The 19360-nt window shown below is 56.8% G+C and overlaps 1 protein-coding gene across 3 annotated transcripts; it reads right to left on the bottom strand.

The window, feature by feature from the left end:
* Nucleotides 1–282: 282 nt before the first annotated feature.
* Nucleotides 283–17284, bottom strand: STRA6 (signaling receptor and transporter of retinol STRA6). Of its 3 annotated transcripts, none has more exons than XM_063347284.1 (18): nucleotides 17109–17284; nucleotides 12288–12623; nucleotides 9779–9857; nucleotides 9256–9341; nucleotides 8967–9106; nucleotides 8630–8796; nucleotides 8354–8479; nucleotides 7440–7507; nucleotides 7241–7317; nucleotides 6473–6534; nucleotides 6016–6196; nucleotides 5134–5209; nucleotides 4924–5057; nucleotides 3584–3701; nucleotides 3291–3392; nucleotides 2324–2487; nucleotides 1655–1706; nucleotides 283–1313 (listed from the first exon to the last, which is right to left on the bottom strand). In XM_063347284.1, the coding sequence occupies exons 2-18, from the start codon at nucleotides 12416–12418 to the stop codon at nucleotides 980–982; spliced, it is 2097 nt and encodes a 698-aa protein (XP_063203354.1). In that variant the 5' UTR covers nucleotides 12419–12623; nucleotides 17109–17284; the 3' UTR covers nucleotides 283–979. The 3 variants fall into 3 exon arrangements, with proteins under 3 accessions (XP_063203354.1, XP_063203355.1, XP_063203356.1); XM_063347285.1 differs by having other exon boundaries at nucleotides 12288–12438; XM_063347286.1 differs by having other exon boundaries at nucleotides 997–1313; nucleotides 1655–1792.
* Between the last annotated feature and the right edge of the window lie 2076 nt (nucleotides 17285–19360).

The raw sequence follows: 19360 nt of genomic DNA, 5'->3' as shown, positions 1-19360 counted from the left end.
TTATGGGAGCTGTGGTTTAGAGGCCAAACTTTTTGATGGGAAAGCAAATTGATCCGCTTTGTGTTCAAATTTCCCTAAGGTGGGGAGGGGGAATCACAGATTTGGTTCCATCACCCCCCCCCTCCACCACCACCAGGTCAAGCAGACCTACCACAAAGCCTCTGCTGAGCAAGGTCGGTCCCAGCCATCACCCAGAGACATGTCTACGATGATCCTCCTGTCCCTTCTGCCGGGTTGGCAGCGTTGACGTTTGGCAATGGCCAATAAAGCACAGCCCGAGTGTAGGAATGAGGTATGTGATTTATTAACCTTCCCCAACTCGGCACGTCCAAGCGAGGTGTAAAACTGCTTTCTACGGATTCAAGCCCAGCTCGCTCAGAGGGTCACTGACCCTGGGCAACCGCTGGCTTTAAAAAAACAACGGAGTGGCAGTAAGAGGCACCGAGGGGACAAGAGTTACAGGGAACAGAAAATGAATGGCTCTGCAGCCTCATGGCCCAGGACAGAGCAGATGGGGATTTCAGCCTTCATGATACTGGGGTGGGGAATAAGAGTCCCGGGGTTAGGCATGGCACTCGAGGAGAGCCAGGATCAGCCCTGAAAGGGAGAAGCTGGGGATGGGGTTGGCAGCAGGGACCTTCTCTGCAGGAAGACCACGCCAGGACGCAGGTAACTCCTTGTGCTCTGTCTGGCTGAGGATCCCTACACACACACACACACAAACACACACCTTCTCCCCCTTTCCTTACTGCCCTGGTGCTGGGGACTTGTGCCTGCCTTGCCACACGTCAGAAAGACAACCGTTGAGAGCTGGCAGACTCGTTGCAGGAGTGACTCTTCAGAAGGTGTTTCTGAGATGCCTGAAGGGTTTAGCTTGGCTCATCAAGGCCTCTCCATCTAGGTCGGGCTTGGAGGTCACCCATTGGCCTTGGCTCTGTCTTCGCCTCTGGACCTTGGTAGAGCTAAAAACCAGCCCCCATCACCACTGGAGAGGGACCAGAGGCTGGAGAGGGGCAAGAGGTGCCCAAAACTCCTGCCAGAGCAGGAGGAGAGTCAACGGGAGACAGGGATGGGATGGGACAGGAGTGTGCAGGAGGAGGGAGGCAGAGAGAGGTGGGGAGGCTTCTCTGGAGGTCAGGGCTTGGGGTGGCTGAGCTGGGTGCCGTTGGCTGTGGGGTCGGAGAGGGCGGTTTTCCGGCAAGCTGTCAGCGAGGGGTTGTTGAGGAGAGTGTAGGCCAGCCACCACCGGGCTCGGCTCTGCTTGAACCTGGCTCTGCTCGGTGGTGCCTTCTTGGGCTGCATCAGCTGGATGCCTGAAAGGGGACAGGAGGGGGGAATGATTTCAGCCCCCCAGCTGCCCCTCGCTGGGGGTGCCCAGAGGCCACCTACACCCTGGGTTGAAAGCAGATGAGCCCCATCCTGCCCTTGCATGGGCCGAGGAGCTGGGGCAGCTCCTGAGATGGATATGGTCACACGCCAAACAGGAGGTGGCGTAAAAGCCGAGGGAGCAGCAGAATCACAACCCTCAACCATGCCTTTACCCCAAGGCCCCAACAGCATCCCCGGAGGAGCAGCAAACCCACAGAGGAGATGGCAATACCACCCCATGGTGATTGCCCGTGCATCCCACCAGTTGGTGGTGGGAAGGTCTTACCTTCTTCCACGTTGGTGGCCCGGAGCCCCGACGGCCCCTCCGACCGGGCTGGCTGGAGAAGCAGCAAGCAAAAAGCTTTCATCACGGGGTGGGACTGGCTGACCTCGATTTTCAGATAGTGGCAGTATGTGTGGTAGCCTGGGGGAACACAGCCCACATATGGGGTGGGCGGAGGGGCCAGACTTCATGGTCCCCCCCCCTCTCTTCTGCCCTAGAGCAGAGGGGAAGGTTGTTTGCCAGGCTCCGTCTCTGCCCTGACAAAATTGCTCGGCCTCCGGAGCCGGAGATGAGCTCCGCTCCCAAAATCCCAGCAGGAAAAGCCAAAGAAGGGCTGAGCTTTCTGCCTTCCTGCTCTTAGTGTGGGAGAGACGAGGGTCTGCTGCCTGTGGGGACACAGTCTAGCCACTGGTGAAGCCCAGGGGACCCCAGCAGGGCATCACCCACCCTTGGGGATGGATGAAAAAGCAGGACCGTCATGAGGAGCCACTTGCTCCAGTTGTCCCATCTGCCCGTTTCTGAACATAGAGCATGAGGACCTGAAGCCACCCTCGCTCCCAGCAGCTCCAGGTGAGTCAGGAGCCCCTGGCTGTGTCCCTTGGGAGCCTGATGGTGGGAGAAGGGCCCCCATGCTCACAGTGTTGCAGAGGGACCCACCCCGCCATGTCCTACCTGGGTCGAAGGTCTCCACGCTGCGGTTTAGCAGGCTGATGTCCAGCTGGCCGAAGTGGATGGAGTTATAAAGGCCAGAAATGACCATCCTCCATACCCCAGCCAGGACACCCACCAAGACGTTGATGGGGAAGAGCAGGTAGGTGACTATGTAGAGAGCTCGCCTGTGGGTGGAGGAGGAGGAGTAAGGAACACAAACACCACAGGACGGGAAGCGCAGCCCTTCCCTGCCAGAGAAACCTCCTGCCAAAAAAAGCCTCCCACCCTTCCCTCTCTCCTCGGCAGACATGGTCCCTGTTTGAGGTGTCACCATCCCATGGAGAGAAGCAAACACCCTTTAGGGCTCTTGGAGAGGAGACAGCCTGGTGCACCATCAGGACGTCAAAGCTTGGCCTCCATTTCTCCTTGAAGGCTCAGAAATCAGATAAATCCTGAGTATGGAGGTTTGGGATGGAGGACACCAGCTCCTATGGAGGCCAGAAGAGCCTACAGCAGCCTCCCTGCAATGCTGGGCAAGTGATGGAGGTGATGGAAGTGCCTTGGCTGGACAGAGCAGGACACCCAGATCCATCTGTCACCCTGGTTTTCAGCATAAGGAAACAGCTTAGACTGTCTCCGTGCATGAGCAAGGAGACACATCGGCTGGCAGCTTCTGAACCTGTCCACCGGATCCTGAGGAATACGAGGCTTGCAAATGGGGTGGTGGAGCAGGGCACAGACCTCACCAGCTTTACCACACTGAAATCAAGGCTGTAAATGACCCACAACCCTCCAAAGCATCTAAAGAAACCTCTCTTGGTGCATGGAGCCACTTAAACCCCTCAAACCCACAGGATTTGCCCCTTGAGCTCACAGTAGAGTGGACACCATGACGTCAGGGGAGGGGCACGTGTAAACGCAACACAGTCTGGGGTCTCGGACCTCAGGAGGTACAGCTCTGCCCCAGAGGCTTCCCACATCCCCATACCTGTTGGTGAGCTCCTTCCGGAGGGGATGCTGCTCCAGGAATTGGTAGTGAGCTGCCAAATTTTGCACGATGACGGCAATGACCAGGGTCAACCAGAAGGGCCTGCGTGGGAGAGAAGAGTCAGGTTGGACACCAGGAGGGTCCCAAGCATGAGACACCATCCCAGGCAGCAGCAGCCTGCAGCAAAGTTGAAAGAGGCCAAGATAGAGCCTCCCCTTGATGCAATAGCCCGAAGCACAGCATGGCCATGGTAACGGGTCTCCCATCCCTCCCCAAGGGCTGCGAGCGCTCACCACATGTTCTGAATCATTTTGAAGAGGTACGTATTTGTGCCAGACTGGAGCGGGATGATGAAGAGGAAGGTAAACCCCACCGAGCAGATGAAGAAAATCACTTGCTGGATGAGGAGACCTGGGAGGGAGACACGGGGAGACAAGCCATGTCAGGGGAGGATGGAGAAGCGGTTCTTGTTCTTAGTCTTACTCCCCAAACTCCTACTCGTTGCTGAACACGTCTTTCATTTTAATCCCACGAAAAGACTGCGCGATCCTTACCTGCCTCCCCCGCTCCAAACACAATGCTCTGCACGGGATTTAATTACAAGTTCAGCCTTTCTTATCGCTCCCCACATTATCCCTGCTGAGAAGAGCCATCACTCGGGGCTGCAACTGCGATGCCTCATCATAAAAATCAGCCCGAGCTCTGATTTCTAATCATAAATCACACCGAGATCAGCAGCGGCTGCGGTTTCCTGTGCTTGAGCTCGTGTTTCACCTCCACTGCTTTGCTTTAATGACTTGAAAACCAAGAGATTAAAGCAGGAGGTAGATTCACGGCAGCATGGTGAGATGCAGCCAGCTCTGCCAGAGATGGTCCAAGCACTGGGTGGCCAAAGGAAAGCTGCTCCTTGCTGCCAAAGGGGTGCAAGGAGCTCCCCAGCTCCTACCTCCACAGTGATCTCTGCAATCTGCCTGCAAAATAGGTCCACTTTCCTGAGGAGCGGTCACCAACAGACCTGGTGATACCCTCTGGCCCTTCCATCATCCCCCCTGGATCTTCAGCTCGACTCTCCTGTGCAGCCTTGAGGTGCTGATATGGTTAGTGTTACACGTGCACCACCGCAGACGCTGCCCAGAGTCACCTGCCGTGGGGCGGAGAGGCCTTAAAACACCTCCGACCCATGGTGGGGTGAGGATTTCTAACCCCCTTGATGTCCTCCACCCATCTGTGGGACGGACAGCCTTCCCCCAACTGGGGAGACCCAGGCTGCGCTGGGGAAGACGCGCAGCAAGGAGGACCCGGGATGTGAAGACTGGGACTGGAGGAGACAGACAGTCGGTTGCACGAGATGCTGTGACAGCTTCTCGAATCAAAATATTTGGGCTTGAGCCAAAAGGAGTCATTGTTCCCCCCCCCCTCCTTTTTTTAATTCCCGACCATTTGGTGTTCAGCGTGGTGCTCCCCACAGAAGGACAGATTGCGTTGAGGGAAAAGAGGAACAAAGTCCCCACAGCCATCCCTTTGCAAAATGGGGCAAGAAAAGGGGAAGAGATGCTTAAACCTGGGGTAGGCTGTGCAAGGCAGGGGGGTCCGTCACCCACCCACCCCCTCCCGCCCACCCAACACCCTTTACCCAGGCAGGCGAAAGCCGTCTGGAAGCTGGCAAAGCTCATCCAGCAGACGATGGCTCGTCGGGATGGGCGGAGGATATGGGCTTTGTAGAAAACGTCCAGCACAGCCCCTTGGTAAAGCGCCTTCAGGTTGTTCCTGGGGAAGAGAGACCAGCTGCATCCTGGCTTGGTGACGTGGTGGGGGCCAGAGGAGCGGGGACCACCCTGTATACCTGTGCATCACCAGCGTCCTCAGGAGCATGGCACAGGTCAGCAGGCAGCACAGCACCAGCGAGCAGATGTAGCAGACTGGGGAGGAGCAGTGGGGAGAATGGCTGGGTCAGGCATTTTATTGTAAAATACCTCAGGAGCCTTGCAATGGGCTGAGTTATGGGGTGCTGTGCCTCAGTTTCCCTCCCTATCCCCCTGTGTGATACAGGGATCTCCATCTCCCAGGTGGGCATGAGCTGGTGAGACGGTGAAAGGGAAGGGGAAAGACAAGCAACCGGGGGAAATACCAGCGGTTGGGTTAGCTCAGCACTGGAAAAATCATGGAGCAAGCCGCAATGAGCAGGCAGTGCGATGGAGAGAGCCTGGGAAGATGCTCTCGGAAAAATGGATGCTGGGGGGGGAGGGAGGGGAAGCAGGTCTGGTAGGAAGGATGGAGATGTCAGGGAAACAAAGAGGATGAAAGAGGCTTGGTGACTCAAGAAAAGCCATAAAATTCCTCCCCCCAAGTTTAGTGGTACCCTAAAGTAATGCTGTGGAGGGAGTGGGACACCCCTGCTATCCCCATACACCCCCCTCCACAATCCTGGGCTTTTAATTATCCGGGGGGGAAGGCGGTGGCCATCTGCTCGATTCCAGCACATATCAAAGCCCGCAGCCGAAGGGCAGCATCTCGGCTGCTCGGAGATGCCTGGCACGGCACCAGCCTCCCGCGGCCGCCTTTCATGTCTGCATGGCTTCGGCAGCTGGTTTTTAAGCCTCCCTGGAAGCTGCTCCCATTCCCGACCAGTTTCCTGGACCATCCTCTGGGTTAGAAATCTCTCTGATTAAGTTCTGAAATCCTCCCAAAATCACCTACGGTTGCAGGAGCTGGCTAGGAAACCCACCTTCCAGTGACCACAGGTAATATTTGACGGTGTTGAGCTCTTTCTCCATGTCACCTGGGATGGCTGGGCTCTCCGAGGGCACCAAGCCAAACTGGACCAATAACACCACGATGTCCTTTGTCATCCCCGCCCGCACGATCTGGATGGTGGGGACAACGGCCACCAGGAGCAGCAGGGCCACCTGCAAGGGAGCGGTGCCATGTGAGCCCCCAGGGTCACGGCATCCCTCCACTGAGCCATCGCCTTGGCTTAAAGACTTAAGGCTGGCTGAGCCCTGGAAGCACATGGCTGGTTACTGCAGCTCAGCCGAGGGATGGTAATACCTCGAGGCACGTTAATACCATCCCCATAGCCAAAATTGTGGCATGGCAATGACCTCTGGGCTCCTCTGCCTCCAGAGGATGAAGCCGAGAAGGCAGGGAGGGGATTCTTCTCGGCATTTAACCATCAGCATCACCTGGTAGACAGCAATCACGGCCGTGGTTATGGACAGGACGAGCTTCAGGGGGATCCGGAAACCTGGAATGCAGAAGGGGAGGGGTCTTATCAGAGAGGAGTCGGGATGTGGGATCATGGGGGAAGAGAAGAGGAGGATGGCAGTCCACCCAAGCCAGCAGCCAAAGCAAACGCCCTGGGGGAGAGCGCTGGAACGGGGAGGCCAAATATTAATTGGGATTTCCCCAGGGAAAGGGGATGTATAGCCGGGAGAGTTTTCTCCGTACTTCGATCCGCATTTCCCACAAGCCCATGGAACCTCGTGCACCCACAGCACCGAGTCCCAGCAGCCACGTCCCTTGGGGTGGCCACCACCCGGGACAGCCCCTGCTTCTCCCATGGGCAGAGGGGGTGAGGAGCGGCTCCCCATTCCTGCGCCGTTAGGGATTTTTATCCCCTTTGCATAGATTTTTATTCCCTTACTGTAGCCTTATCAGGCAATCAGGCTACAATATTAGCACAAACCGTGCCGGAGCCTCACAGCCACAGCTCACCACGGGGGGTGTGGGGGGGGTGGGGGTGGAGGGGGGTCCAGCTCCCCACCCCAAACCGCAACAGTTTGTGGGAAGCCGAGGCGTCGCACGTGCGGCGGGCAGCAGCTGCCGCGGCACAGATGCTTTGGGGAAGGAGCCAAGAAAGGCATTTGCTCTCCCTGGGGAGGGGGAGGCAGCCCGTTTCACCCAGCCGCTGCCGCGGCCGAGAGCGCGACCTGCGCCTGCCCGCAGCCCACCTTCCTCGGGAGCGTAGATGTAGGAGCGTAAATACGTCCGGACCCTCGACAGGAGGTTTTCTTCTATCTTGGCGGAGCTGGAGGGGAAAGAAGAGGGTGAAATGCACGTTCTTCGGTAGCAGGGACCGTCTCTGCCCCCGTTGCAGCCAGGCAGGGCTGGCACAGGTGCTCGCTGGTCTCGGGAAGGTGCCGTCCTTACCTCCCCTTCTGAGGGCGTTTGGACAGGACAGACTTTAGGTACTTCTTGTAATAACCCTTCCCTGTAACCTTAAAGAAAACAGCAATAAATTGCCTGATTTGAACACAGGGACATGCTCAGGCACTCGGAACATGGGGAGGTGACTCTTTTGGGGAGGCTTTCAACAGAGCATCTCCATCCCACCCAGCAGGCATCTCCTTGCTCAGCTACCACCAGCCACCCACCCATTGCCACCCACAGCACCCTCCGTATGGGACACGGGTGATGGGCTCCCAGCCCTCATTTGGATAACGAAAGCGCTGGAGCGATGCTGGCATCAAATCTGCCGGCACGGCAAAGGTGGAAATAAATCCGCCTTGTTCTCATCAACAAAGCGGCCCAAAACCAGGCACACCGGTAAGACAGCCGAAAACTCCCATTCCAACCAGCCAGCTCCCAGCAAGAGGCTGGGGGTCACTTCAGTCCACGCTTGGGCTGACGGCTTTTTTTTTTTTTTTTTTAAGTAGGTTTTTCCTCCTCTCTTCCCAACAAAGCCCGGCATTTCCCAAAGGGCTGGGGATTATCCGGCCTGCTGGGAAAACAAGGCGACCCCAGTCCCGGCCTGAATGGGATGCATTGATGCCTTAAGCCTCTTGTACTAAGGAGTTTACTCCAAAGATGGATTTTTCACTCCCTCTCCAAATCCAGTGAGATAAACAGAGCCGTGATCCATGCCGTGAGATGGGTGGAGGGAAGGCGGCTCTCAGTGCCGGAACAAAGTGGGGAACACGTGCTCCGGGGAGCACCCCAGTTCTCCCAGTCCCCAAGGCAGACAGAGGGGCTGCAAGGGCAGGAGAGGTCCCAAAACCACGCAGGTCCATCAAGGGCTTCTCCTGTGCTACCACTCCCCGAGTCACCCTGTGGATCTTCATTACCTCCTTATCCAAGGTCTCCTCCTGCTCAGTGAAGCTCCTGATGAGCAGGGCTGGATACCAAAGACTTAAGAGCACAAGGCAGAGGATGATGGGGACGTAAGAGAGAGTGGAGTAGTACCTGTATATCTGGGAAGAAGCAGAGCTGTCACATGTGGGACCGCCCCAGCCCAGGCAGGTGACACCTTCGTGTCACTTCAGGGATGTGGTGAGAAAGCCACCTCCAACCCTGGGCCACACCAGCCTCCTCGCTCCTTCCCCGGGCAGTGGGACATGTACCTTGGGTGACTGGGGACAATCCACCTTCTGCCAGATGTGGACCACGCAGTGACACCAGGAGAGCAGGCAGCCCATGAGGTAGCTGACCCTGTGCCGGACGGTGGCACAGGCAATCAGGGGGTAGTAGAAGGCAGGGTAGTAGAGCAAAGCCAGGATCTTCCAGTACTCTAGATGGGATGGTGGGAAGAGAGGAGGGCAAGCAAAACAGGGAAGAGAAGGCAGTGCCCTCAGTATGGACCAGAGTGAACAGGCTGCTCGGGGGATGCCACCCAAAGCTGCATGCCTCCTGGGTGGGGAGGATTTGGGTGTCTGCAGGCCAGGAGGGTGCTCGCCTTACCCCGGGTGCTCTGGGAAGAGTGGGTGATGAGCGGCAGAGGGTCCCTGTCCAAGACCAGCACGCACAGGGAGGAGAACAGGATGCCAAACACCGCAGCCACCAGCCCTCGGTTGCCTTCCTCCTCCAGAAAGTTGGCCGGGCTGCAAGCCAAGGAAGGGATGAGCCTGCCACCAGATGGTGGCCACCCTTTCCCCACCATCGTCTGCTCCACAGCTGGTTTATCCCATGCTGCACCATAGCATCCCTCCACCCACGGAGTGACAGGGACCCTGGGGACGGGTCAGGGTACCTGAGCAGTCCTGGGACCCCGTTCCAGCAGCTCCGATGGAGACGCCTGCGTTTCACCAGCAAGGACAAGCCCACGAGCACAGCCAGCTGCCAGAAACCCAATTGAGGGAGCAATAAATACATGAGGAGGGGCGGGGGGGTCTGGGTGGGTGTCTTGGACATGCTGCTCTGTGATGGGAGCCTCTGCAGAGACTCCATCTCCATCCAACACCCTAAATTCAGCCACGGCTGAAGCGGGGACAAGCGCTTCTCAACCTACTCTGATGAGTTACAGGCTCTAAACGCCTCAGAGGGACCGTGCTGGGAAAAAATAAAAATAAATCAAAGCTTTCCATTAACTATGGGCATGAAACAAAGTCTGGAGCTGTGCGAGTCCCTTGTTAGAGCATCCCAGCTCAAACTTCGCTCCAGCTCAAGCTGAAGGGCCCAGACCTGCTAACTGGGGGTAGATGACCTGAGCTGGGGGACAGAAAACACGATGTCGGGGCAGACAACCCACCGCGCGGGACTCGGTGGGTACTTACAGAGACGGGTGCCATGCAGACGTGATACAGTCTGGGAGAAACGGTGGGGTCGCAGTCTGGGATTGCGCTGGGAAACATGCTAGAAAGAGGGGGGAGGGGGGGGAATAAAAAAATAAAATGATGTGTTGGGTTGTATTTAGTCCCAAAAGGGCAAAGCAAAGATCCCAGGGTATTGCCCATGCGCGTGGCGGCAGCAGAGATTTCTGTCTGATGCTGAGAAGGGGTAAACCTCTGAAGAGCTGGGTTGCACAACTGCCAATAACCAGGGATGAAGTCACCCTCACGAGATGATTTTATGATCAAGCGAGAGAGATAACATCCAGGAGGGGCCCTGAATGGATCCCCCGCAGTGCCCGGGCCACCTCCCCGCACGTACAGGGATGAAGAAGAGATCAGCAATGAGGGATGAAGCCACCCGTTTACCTCTTTTACACCCCAATCTATTCTCACTCTGCCTTTTCGAGGGACTCAGCCTGCAAAGCATCACTTCTCCTCGCTGCCTAAGGCACCGCGTTTATTAAACGCCAGCCGGCAGGCTGAAGACCAGCTGAAGACCACTTGCAGGGTGTTTTGATGCCTTTTTCCCATGGGAGAGGGACCAGCCCCAGGGCCGGGAGGATGGCGGAGGGGCTGGCTGCCACATCCCCTGGCCAGCCAAGGCCAGCCGAGCAGGCGTGCCAGGCTTCGCTTTATTTATTCACGCTCTGGCCTCCATTATATCCCTTAATCTCCGCCTTGCTGCAGCCCTCCTCCTCTCCCCAAGGCCAGGCGCCATCGTGCCCAGCCACCCTCTCCCAACGCTGGGCAGCAAATCCCCGTGCCGGGGGAGTGGAACCCCCTGAGCCCCATAACTCGCAGTGTGGGGGAAATCCGTGGGGTGGGCAGAGACGGGAGACCAGCCCCAGAGCAGAGCCCAGGAGCAAGGCTGCAGGGAACCATCATTCTCCGAAGGGTCTGATAGCGAAATTCGGATTTCTCAGGCATCGTATGTCCAAGGCTGTCACCAACCTGCCCAGAAAAGGCTTTATAGGACCAGCTGCCATCGGCAAAGCTCTGATTTCTGCCTTTTTTTCCACTGCCAATGGCTGGCCTTGGATAGATCAGAAAGTTCCCGCTGTCCCAAAATATCCAGGCTCTGGAAATCCAGGGCACCCACCCACACGATTAAGAGCACAGGGACACCAAAACTCTTTCTGGTGTCACCAGGGCGTCAGCATCTAAATCCAGAGCAGCCAGGAGCCATCAGACAAGCAAACCACCCGCCAATGCTGCCTCCATCCCTTCACCAACCATGGCTTGCTGCAAAGGACACCCAGAAATACCCCAAAAAGGCTTCTCGAAGAAGTGTGGGTCATGCATGTGGGGGTTTGTCTGGGGAAACCAGGGCTGGGCAAGGAGATTTCAAAGGCCATTTCGCAAGGTGGAAGATTAAGGATGAGGAAGAACCCTTTGGGCTGGTCACCGCTGGGATCTCCTCCTGCTTGTCCTCAGGATCAGGTATCAGTCAACTGAGCGGTGTAAAACCCACCCGCAGAGGGTTAAGTCAACAGAGGGACAATAGGTGCTGATAGATGGGCCTTGGGATGCTCAGCTTTGAGCCTTGTAGGGCACCTTGGATAATTGCCCTACTGCTCCGTGCCTCAGTTTCCCTTCTCTATAGCTCTTCTCTTGTCCTTGGGAAGGGCACTCAGCCAGAAGGGCATGAAATGCTGGGTCCTTGCTGTGAGGTTGGGCTCTGGGGTCCCATCCCCGGGGCAAACACAGCCCATGCAGCGCTGCTTTTGGGAGTACACCCCGGTAAAGAGCAGATCATTACAGATGGAGAGGGAATAGGCTTTACAAGGCCCATTGATACACCAGCTGCGGGAAAAGGCTGAATAGGTGATGCCACGGCTGGGCATCCATGTAATCCCGGGGGTGCTCAGCCCTATTTTGCAGGTAGGAAACCTGCTTTAGCATCACCGTGCAGGGACCGGGCCGGGCCCCCCTTCAGCCCTGCCTCCCCACCGGTAGATCGGGCTGTGCTGCCAAATCGCTTCGCCCCTCACCAAAAGCCCGCGCGGCTGCTCGCGGGGAGCTGGGCTGGGATCAAGGCAGGGGACAGGGCTGTGTTATGAGGATGTCTTCAAACCCAGAAGCACGGAGCCAGAGCAGCCCTCCCGGGGGTTCCAGAGGGGTCAGGGCAGCAAGTTAACGCTGTCAACTTGACTTTGCATTTTGGGGAAGGCTAAGGGAAAGGCAGAGTAAGTAGCAGAGATGCCTGCTGCAGGATTTACTCTGGCTCTTGTCAGAAGCACCTTAGAGAAACGAAACATTTTTAGAGGGGCAAAACAAGCCTTTTTAATCACCTCCCACTCACTAGGCAAATAAATCCTGGCTCCGCTGCTCAGGAGACCTCACTCTACAGAAAGGGGATAGAGCAGCCTGGCAGGAGGCTGGTAGATGCCCAGGGTGACCCCAGCAGGGACAGGGGGACACGTGGCACCCGCCGGCGAGGCTGGACACTTACTCATCCTGTGGCACGGCTGGCTCCACGGTTTCATAGATGTACCAGTCAGAAACAAGGTCTTCGGTGCCAGCAAAGCCGATGTCCAGCGGAACATCGTGCGTCCCACCAGAGCCGTTGGCTGCCACGGCCATCTCCTCCTTCCCTCTGTGGGCTGGAGAGAGATGGCGAGAGGTAGAAAGCAACTTGGTTTTCCCAAGGCGCGTCCTCCTGGGTTCTTGGAAATGCAGGGATGGAGGTGCTGAGCCAAGAGGCTTTATCTTCTCAGGTCACTCCGGCAGCTGGAGGGGACCAGGAGCTTTCAAAATCCAGCTGGGCCTCCAAGGATCTGGCTTTTATCTGGACTCAAAGGGAGGGAGAAGGGATGAATCCCCACCCACACACAACTTGAGTGCTTGGGGCACACCTAATCATCCCCCAGCCGCTCCCTGCCCGCCACGGGATGCTGATAGACTCGGAGCCTTTTTGTTTGGGTTGTTTAACAGCTTTTACGCCAACAGCTCAAAAACCAGCACAAGGGTCAAGTTTGGGGCTCGGCGGCACAGGCTGGCTGGGAAAGCAGGGATGAGATCTCACCACAGTTGGGGAGCTCATGACCCGTGTCCCCAGTGTCCCTCCGTGCCACCGGATGCCCTACACAGCATCCAGCCTCCCCCAGCCCCGGGGAGGGGACCTCAGCCCCTCTCCTTTTGTAGCAATAAAAAGGAAGAAGGATTTGTCGCGGTGCCAGACCCAACACGCTCTCGTTTCTCCTTCTCCCCGTTATTTTTGGATGACTTTGGTCCAGACGGCCCCACACCCTCCGCTGCTGTCCCAGAGCCACGTCACACAAGCCACAACGTGCCTCAGCTACCACCGCTATCAGAAAGGCAGTGCCCAAAGATGTCCCCGAATGCCGGACAGTGATGCTCAGTGCAGCCCCCAAGCCCCAGTCCACGACCTGGGGACACCTCATCCCACAGCCTGGGGACATCCCAAACCACCCAGGGCTGCTCGGTGGCTCCAACCAGACAGGCAGGAGATGGATGACTGAGCCGGCAGCTTTGCTCTGGGCTGCTGTTTGTACAGCTGGTGTTCACCGGGGACCGTGATGGATATAGCTCACCAGCTTCAAAGAAATTCCCCACATCAGGGCTGCGGCCCCACAGGCAGCCCTGTATCTGGACAGACAAGTGGCACTCACCACCATGGCCACACTGCTCCATGGCCTGATGCTCTGCTGGATGTCACAAGCCCATCCAGATTTTTGGGTCCTCTCCAGGGACTCCCTCTAGGTCAGGACGTAAGACCTGGGACCTCCGCCTCCCTTCCCAGAGGGCCAAAACTCATCAAGAAAGCAGGTCCCCCCCAGCATTCGGTCCACGTCAGGGTGCCACCACCATCCTGCTCCCCACCAGCGCAGGCTCCAACAGAGGAAGGACAGACCCCACCACCCCTGGGTGAGCACCACGCTCAGATGGACCCCAGACCTTGACCTCAACCCACCCAGCACTGTGTCCCAGCCTCAAGGCATCGACTCTCCAGCCATCCCTTGATTTTGCCTGCACAGGGAAGCGGCTCTGACCTCATCTCCCAGGAATGTAGCACTCTGTAAACGTAAAAAGGTAGAAGGAGCCTGCAGAGTTCATGGCAGTACACACGTCTGCAAGCCTCTTTCCCCTCCCGTGGGGTCACCAAAGGGTGGCAGAGCTTGGAAATTGGGGCTGTGGTTTATGCAGGTAAAGCAAGGCAACGACATAGGGCAGCATCTCTCCTGGGATGCTGTTTCCCCTGCCAAGCAGCATTTGGATGAAGGACGGTCTCCAAAAGCTACTGTGGGATTGCCTGTGCCCCTCTCACCTCCCCCGTGGTGGTCACCCAAAGGAGGACAACCAGCAGAAAGCAAGATCTACCTACCCAGGCAGCGTTGCCCCGTATGACCCACCTCTGAACGAGCCAGCAGATGCCACCTTGCTGATGCCCTGATTAGCAGCCGCTCGGGAACACGGCGGCCACGGAAAAGCAGGAAGGAAAGGAGAGAAAGGCTCAGTGAGAGGCACGGTGCTCACCACCCTCTGGGAGCCCCACGGGGCAAGCTGCAGCCTGAATCTGAGCCGGGCAGCAACATCACGAGACCAAGCTGACAAGCTCCCTGGGTGGCGTGCCTGCTCCCCTTCCAGCATGTCCTTGCTCGGAATATTGCCTGTGCCTGACTCTGGCTGGGTATGGGACCAAGGTGGGTCAACACTGTCCCAGCACCAGGTGATCTTCAAATCCTCCAGCCCAGCCTGCTCATCTTCAGGAGATGGATGCTGGCCCACTCCAGGGGAAGGTCCCCTCTCGTGGTCCACCAAGCAGGGTGGCAACATCTTGGTCATCATCCACAAAAACCAGGTGTCTGGAGAAATCAGGAGGTGCTTCAGAGTCTCCAACCCATCTGTTGGACACTATTAGGCAAGTCATGGCAGCCCAAGGCTGCATGAGTGATGGTGTTGACACAGCAACAACCAAGCCTGGAGCCCAGTGGATGCCCTGGTGCTGTGCTGGAGCAGACACCTCACTGGGGATGGGCATTTCAGCTGGGGAGAAGGATGTGATGAGGCTCTTCAGCCTCACCGTGGCAGTTAACCCTTCCTATTACTGCCCAGGCTGCAAATCCTGGGGTGCTGGAGGAAGAAGAGGGAGAGGTATGCCAAAAACCACAGCGGGATCAGCATCCCTGGCCAGGACAAAGCCACCGCTCTCCACCCTGCTCCACGGGTGCTGGCTCTTTTGGCCGGAGCCAAGCCAGGAGCTTCACAGTCCCTCCATGCCCTGCTTTTCCCCGAAACCTGATCTCTTTGCTCCTCTGCATAACCTCCGCCAAAACAGGCTGGGCCTTTGATCGCGGCAGCCTCGCCCGAGATTGATGGGTTCAATAAAGCTCCTTCATATTCTTCATTTCCCACTATCCATCACTCTCCGGGGAGCTTTTGCATCCCACCACTATGAATTAAACTGGAGGGGGGAAAGGGGGGAGCCATAAGGGAATTACCCGCCCCCCAACCCCCCCCCGCCCCTCCTCCCATCTAGCCTAATGGTGATGCCTCATGTACAGCTTTTAATAAAAATGATAAAGATCTCATTTCACAATTGTTCAGGGAGCCCTTGGGCCGAGACTGGGGGCCGGGGGGGGAGGAGGTGGGTGGGAAGAGTTGTTTAAGTGAGATCTCCTCTAATTCAATTGCCATTCGGGAGCTGCACGGGTGGTTGCCGGGCTGGTCCCTGCAAAGCCAGGTGGCACGGCGATGGCTTTGGAGGACACATCAAAGTACAGGAGCTGGTGACCCAGCTCACGAGATGCTCATCCCCAAAGGTGGGTTTAGCAGCTTCATCTGACGCTTGGAGACGCAAAGCCTGGTCTCGCATCAGGACAAGCCAAGCCAGCCAACTTCAGCCCCCAAATCCACCAAATGCAGTGTCCCAGCCCCAAAATGAGATGAGAAAAGTTGGCTTGAAGCCCCTCGTGCTCAGCTGGGAGGGGCAAGAGGACAGTCGGTCCCATCCCTTCCCTCTGCCAGTGACTCTGGAGCCCTCCAAGCACCAAAGCCCCCCCGGCCAGCTGTTGCCTAGAGCTTTTTGAAGACTTTGATCACCTTTCTGGAAAAGCGGAGTTTTTCCCAGCATGAAGATCATGCTGTCCCTCAAGTTCCCCGAACGCAAGTGCCGAGGAGCCCACACACACCCAGGACGGTCCAGCCAGAGATGGCCGGGAAGTCACTGCCCACCCTTTCCCCGAGACAGGCTCAGCCCCAGGGGACTGAGGACGCTGAACTCATTGCACTGATGAGTCCATGCGGGAAGCCCGGTGGGGGCTGGTGAACTCACTGCACCCCAGCCCACGGCTTTCCCCATCCCCTCGGGAAAGCCCCTGCCCGGGGCAGGGAAAGATCCGGAGGAAGTTTTTCATCCCACCCAGCCATCCCGCTCCGACAGTCTTTTCCCCCCAGCTCAGCCATGGCGAGGCCAGTTCTCATCCGATCCAAATCCTCACCACCACCACCACCTTCTCCCCCAAAATCCCTCCCGCACCCCGATCTCCCCCCACCCTGGGGAGAGTAGCGGAGCTGCTCCGGCTCTTCACAAACCCCCCTTCCCTCTGCAAAGCTGGAGCCTGTAGATAATAAATCCACCGCGGAGATCACAAACACACCAGCAAGCCAGAGGAAGAAGCTCCTTTTGCATTTTAAAAGCAAAGGCAGCTTAAACATTTAAGCCAAGGAAACTGTTTTGAGGTTATTTTTAGGCTCCTGGCCCCCCCGGCCCCCACCACCCCAGCTCCCTCTTTTCAAAGCAAAGACGGCAGCACCTGCTGCACAATGAAGCCGCCCCCCCGACAAGCCAGTGAAGGGGAAAAGTCAGGAGTTTGCAGGATTGCACCAAAACCTGCTGATAAAGTTGTAGATCAGCATGGAAAGCAGCGCTGCGGGGAGGGGGGGGCAGGTCAGGGCACAGCACCCCATAACCTCAGCTCCTGCGACACTGGAAGGGAGCAAGCAGCCCCCAGGAACATTCCCCCCCCACCCCAGGATTCCTTCCCAAGAGGGAGCTGAAATCCCTACTTAAGGGCAGAGCTGGGACTCTTTTTTTTTTTTCTGGGGGGGGGGGGGGAGGCTGCTTCTGCACTCCCAGAGCAGGATTTACCCCACCGTAAGCAAAGAAGCTGCAGATTGAAGCTTAAAAGGGTCCGTTAAGCCCAGCGTCCCCCCCGCCACGCCAAGTTTGCAAGAAGCAACGACCAAAAGGGGGTGGGGGGAAAAAAATAAGAAGACAGATGACCAGAAAAAAAAAAAGAAAAAAAGTTACCTTCTTCTTCCAACCAGCGACCTCCTTGAAAGGGCACTCGGAGCCTTGGCTCGATGGGGGTCTCGGGAGAGACGTGTGGCCTCGCTAAGCTGGGTCTAGAGCATCTGTTTGCGGGAGCCCAGTGCAGGATGCGGCCATGCGAGCTTCGAGGCAAAGTTCAGAGCACCGGCGAGAGAGCGGAGGCTCGCGGCGGCTCGGGGAACTTTATCCCCTCCATCGCCAGGAAGGCCTTGGCTGGGGGCCACCCCGGGGGTTTAGAAAATTAAAAACAACCAACCCCGTGCTCTGCTCTCCCTTTGATTAGGCAGAGCTTTTCGGGAGAGGAGGCAGCTCGACCCAGCCCCCTTCTTCCCCAGCTCAGCTGGGTTTTAGCTGCTCCCTCCACCCCGCGCTGAGGTTTTCAGGGAGCGAGATGCTGCTGTGTCCCCCTCCATGGGACGCAAACATCTCTGCTTCCTCCTGGGGTAAATTAAACCGCCAGCTCCTTACTGTTGTAAATTAGTTGAGCCCAATCCTTCGCTCAAATCTCGCAGATTTATTTGCTTTCCATGTCCCGTCCCCCCCCCCTCCCCAGTGCGACTCGAGAGGGGTGGGAACAGGGAAGGAAAGTTTGGGGTTGGTGCAAGCTTGGGGACGCGTGTCCTTGGTCCGGGGACACCACCGCCAGAGCATCTTCCCCGCAGCCCATGGGAGATGGCCGGATCCTGCCCAGGGCTCACACAGCAAATGCCACGGGCGCAGAGTGACGGTCCCACGGGAGCAGGAAAGGGATGCAAAACACCTCGGGGTGCAAAACGTCTTGGGGTGTGAACTGGGGGATGCTTTACCCCAGGAGTAACCCATCCCCTTGGCCAACACGTCCTTCGACCCACCAGCTACACTTCGCTCAGGAGACAGCAGCTTACAAAAAAACCCAAAAAAAACCAAAAAAAAAAGAATATAAGCCAGAAAAATACACACACTCCACACGTGACAGCAAGTGAAGCAAAGGAAAATTAATCAAGGTTGAAGATTTAGCTTAATTTTTAGCCAAAAACTTTGTGGCAATGCTGAACAAAGTGACCCACAGGTTTTTTTTTTTTACACACCCCCCCCTCTCCCCTTCCCTGGGCTTGTTTTTAAAGAGAAATGCTGCTCTTGGATCCCAAAGGTGCTTCCTGGGAAAGCTGAGGGACTGAGGAAAGGGCCAGCGGAGAGGGATGGGGCTGAAATTCAGAGTCACGGGGTTTCTGGCCCCAGACAAAAATATTCTAGCGACGTCCATCCTGATCTTAGCAAAGTCATCACCCTACAGATGCACAGAAGGGCTTTGTCTCCACCAAAGCTTCTCAAGACCCTTTAATTCCCTGCAAAAAATTGGTATTCCAGCCGTTCGGGATTTTCAACCCAAAAACGGCCGTTGGGAAACCAGCCGCAGGCCTCATATGTGTGGTTGCCACTCAGGCTGTGACGACCCACCTTGCCTGCCAAGGTCTGCTGCCCCCTCCCCAGGCAGCGGGGACCAGGCTGGAAAGAGCTCTGCAAGGTGTGGGTGAGCCAGGAGCTCGGTGGCAGCCCCAGATGCTGCCGCTCCTGCTGGATAAGCATGGAAAGGGGCTGCTTTCCCTGCTCCTTACACCTCTCCCAGTCCTCAGTGGCAGCTGCAGGGCGCAGAGACCCTCCGACACCTTGCTATGTGCATCCTTGGCCTCTGCCCCGCACTATAAAGTCTCTCCCAAATCTTTTTTCTGCTCCTGGAGATGAAACGTCCTCTCCTTGCATGCTCTGAGCCTGTTTTATCTTGAGCCATCGGATAAGAGGCTGGGGAGGAGATTCGGCAACCCAGCAGCCACAAGCAAATCACTGCCTTTCACTGCACCCATGGGCACATTTCACTAAAGGAAAGGACTTTCACATGGAAGAACAGAGCTCAGGACAACAGGAACCCACCTTTGGCCCAAAACACCCCTCTCTCATCACTTCTACACAGCTTTCCAGGCCCAGACCCTGAGCTCATTACACGGGCAGAGCTCCAGCCATCAAAGGCCACCTTTCATTTTTGCAGAACAAAAAACCCACCGGCTGCCAAAATGAAAAGACCTCACACTGTCCTATGAATCAGGCTCGTTCCTGAGAGAGAGACATGGAGATTAGTATTTAATGGTGGTGGGGGGGAAATTAGTATTTAATTCGGAGGGCCCCAGTTTTCGTGCCACGGTAACACGATGGATGTGGCACCTCCGGACCTGCTGCGCGTGCGCCTCTGCCATGGC

The sequence above is a fragment of the Chroicocephalus ridibundus genome, chromosome 9, assembly GCF_963924245.1.
Source record: "Chroicocephalus ridibundus chromosome 9, bChrRid1.1, whole genome shotgun sequence".
Taxonomy (NCBI): domain Eukaryota; kingdom Metazoa; phylum Chordata; class Aves; order Charadriiformes; family Laridae; genus Chroicocephalus; species Chroicocephalus ridibundus.
This window is presented reverse-complemented; position numbering and strand designations above follow the sequence as displayed.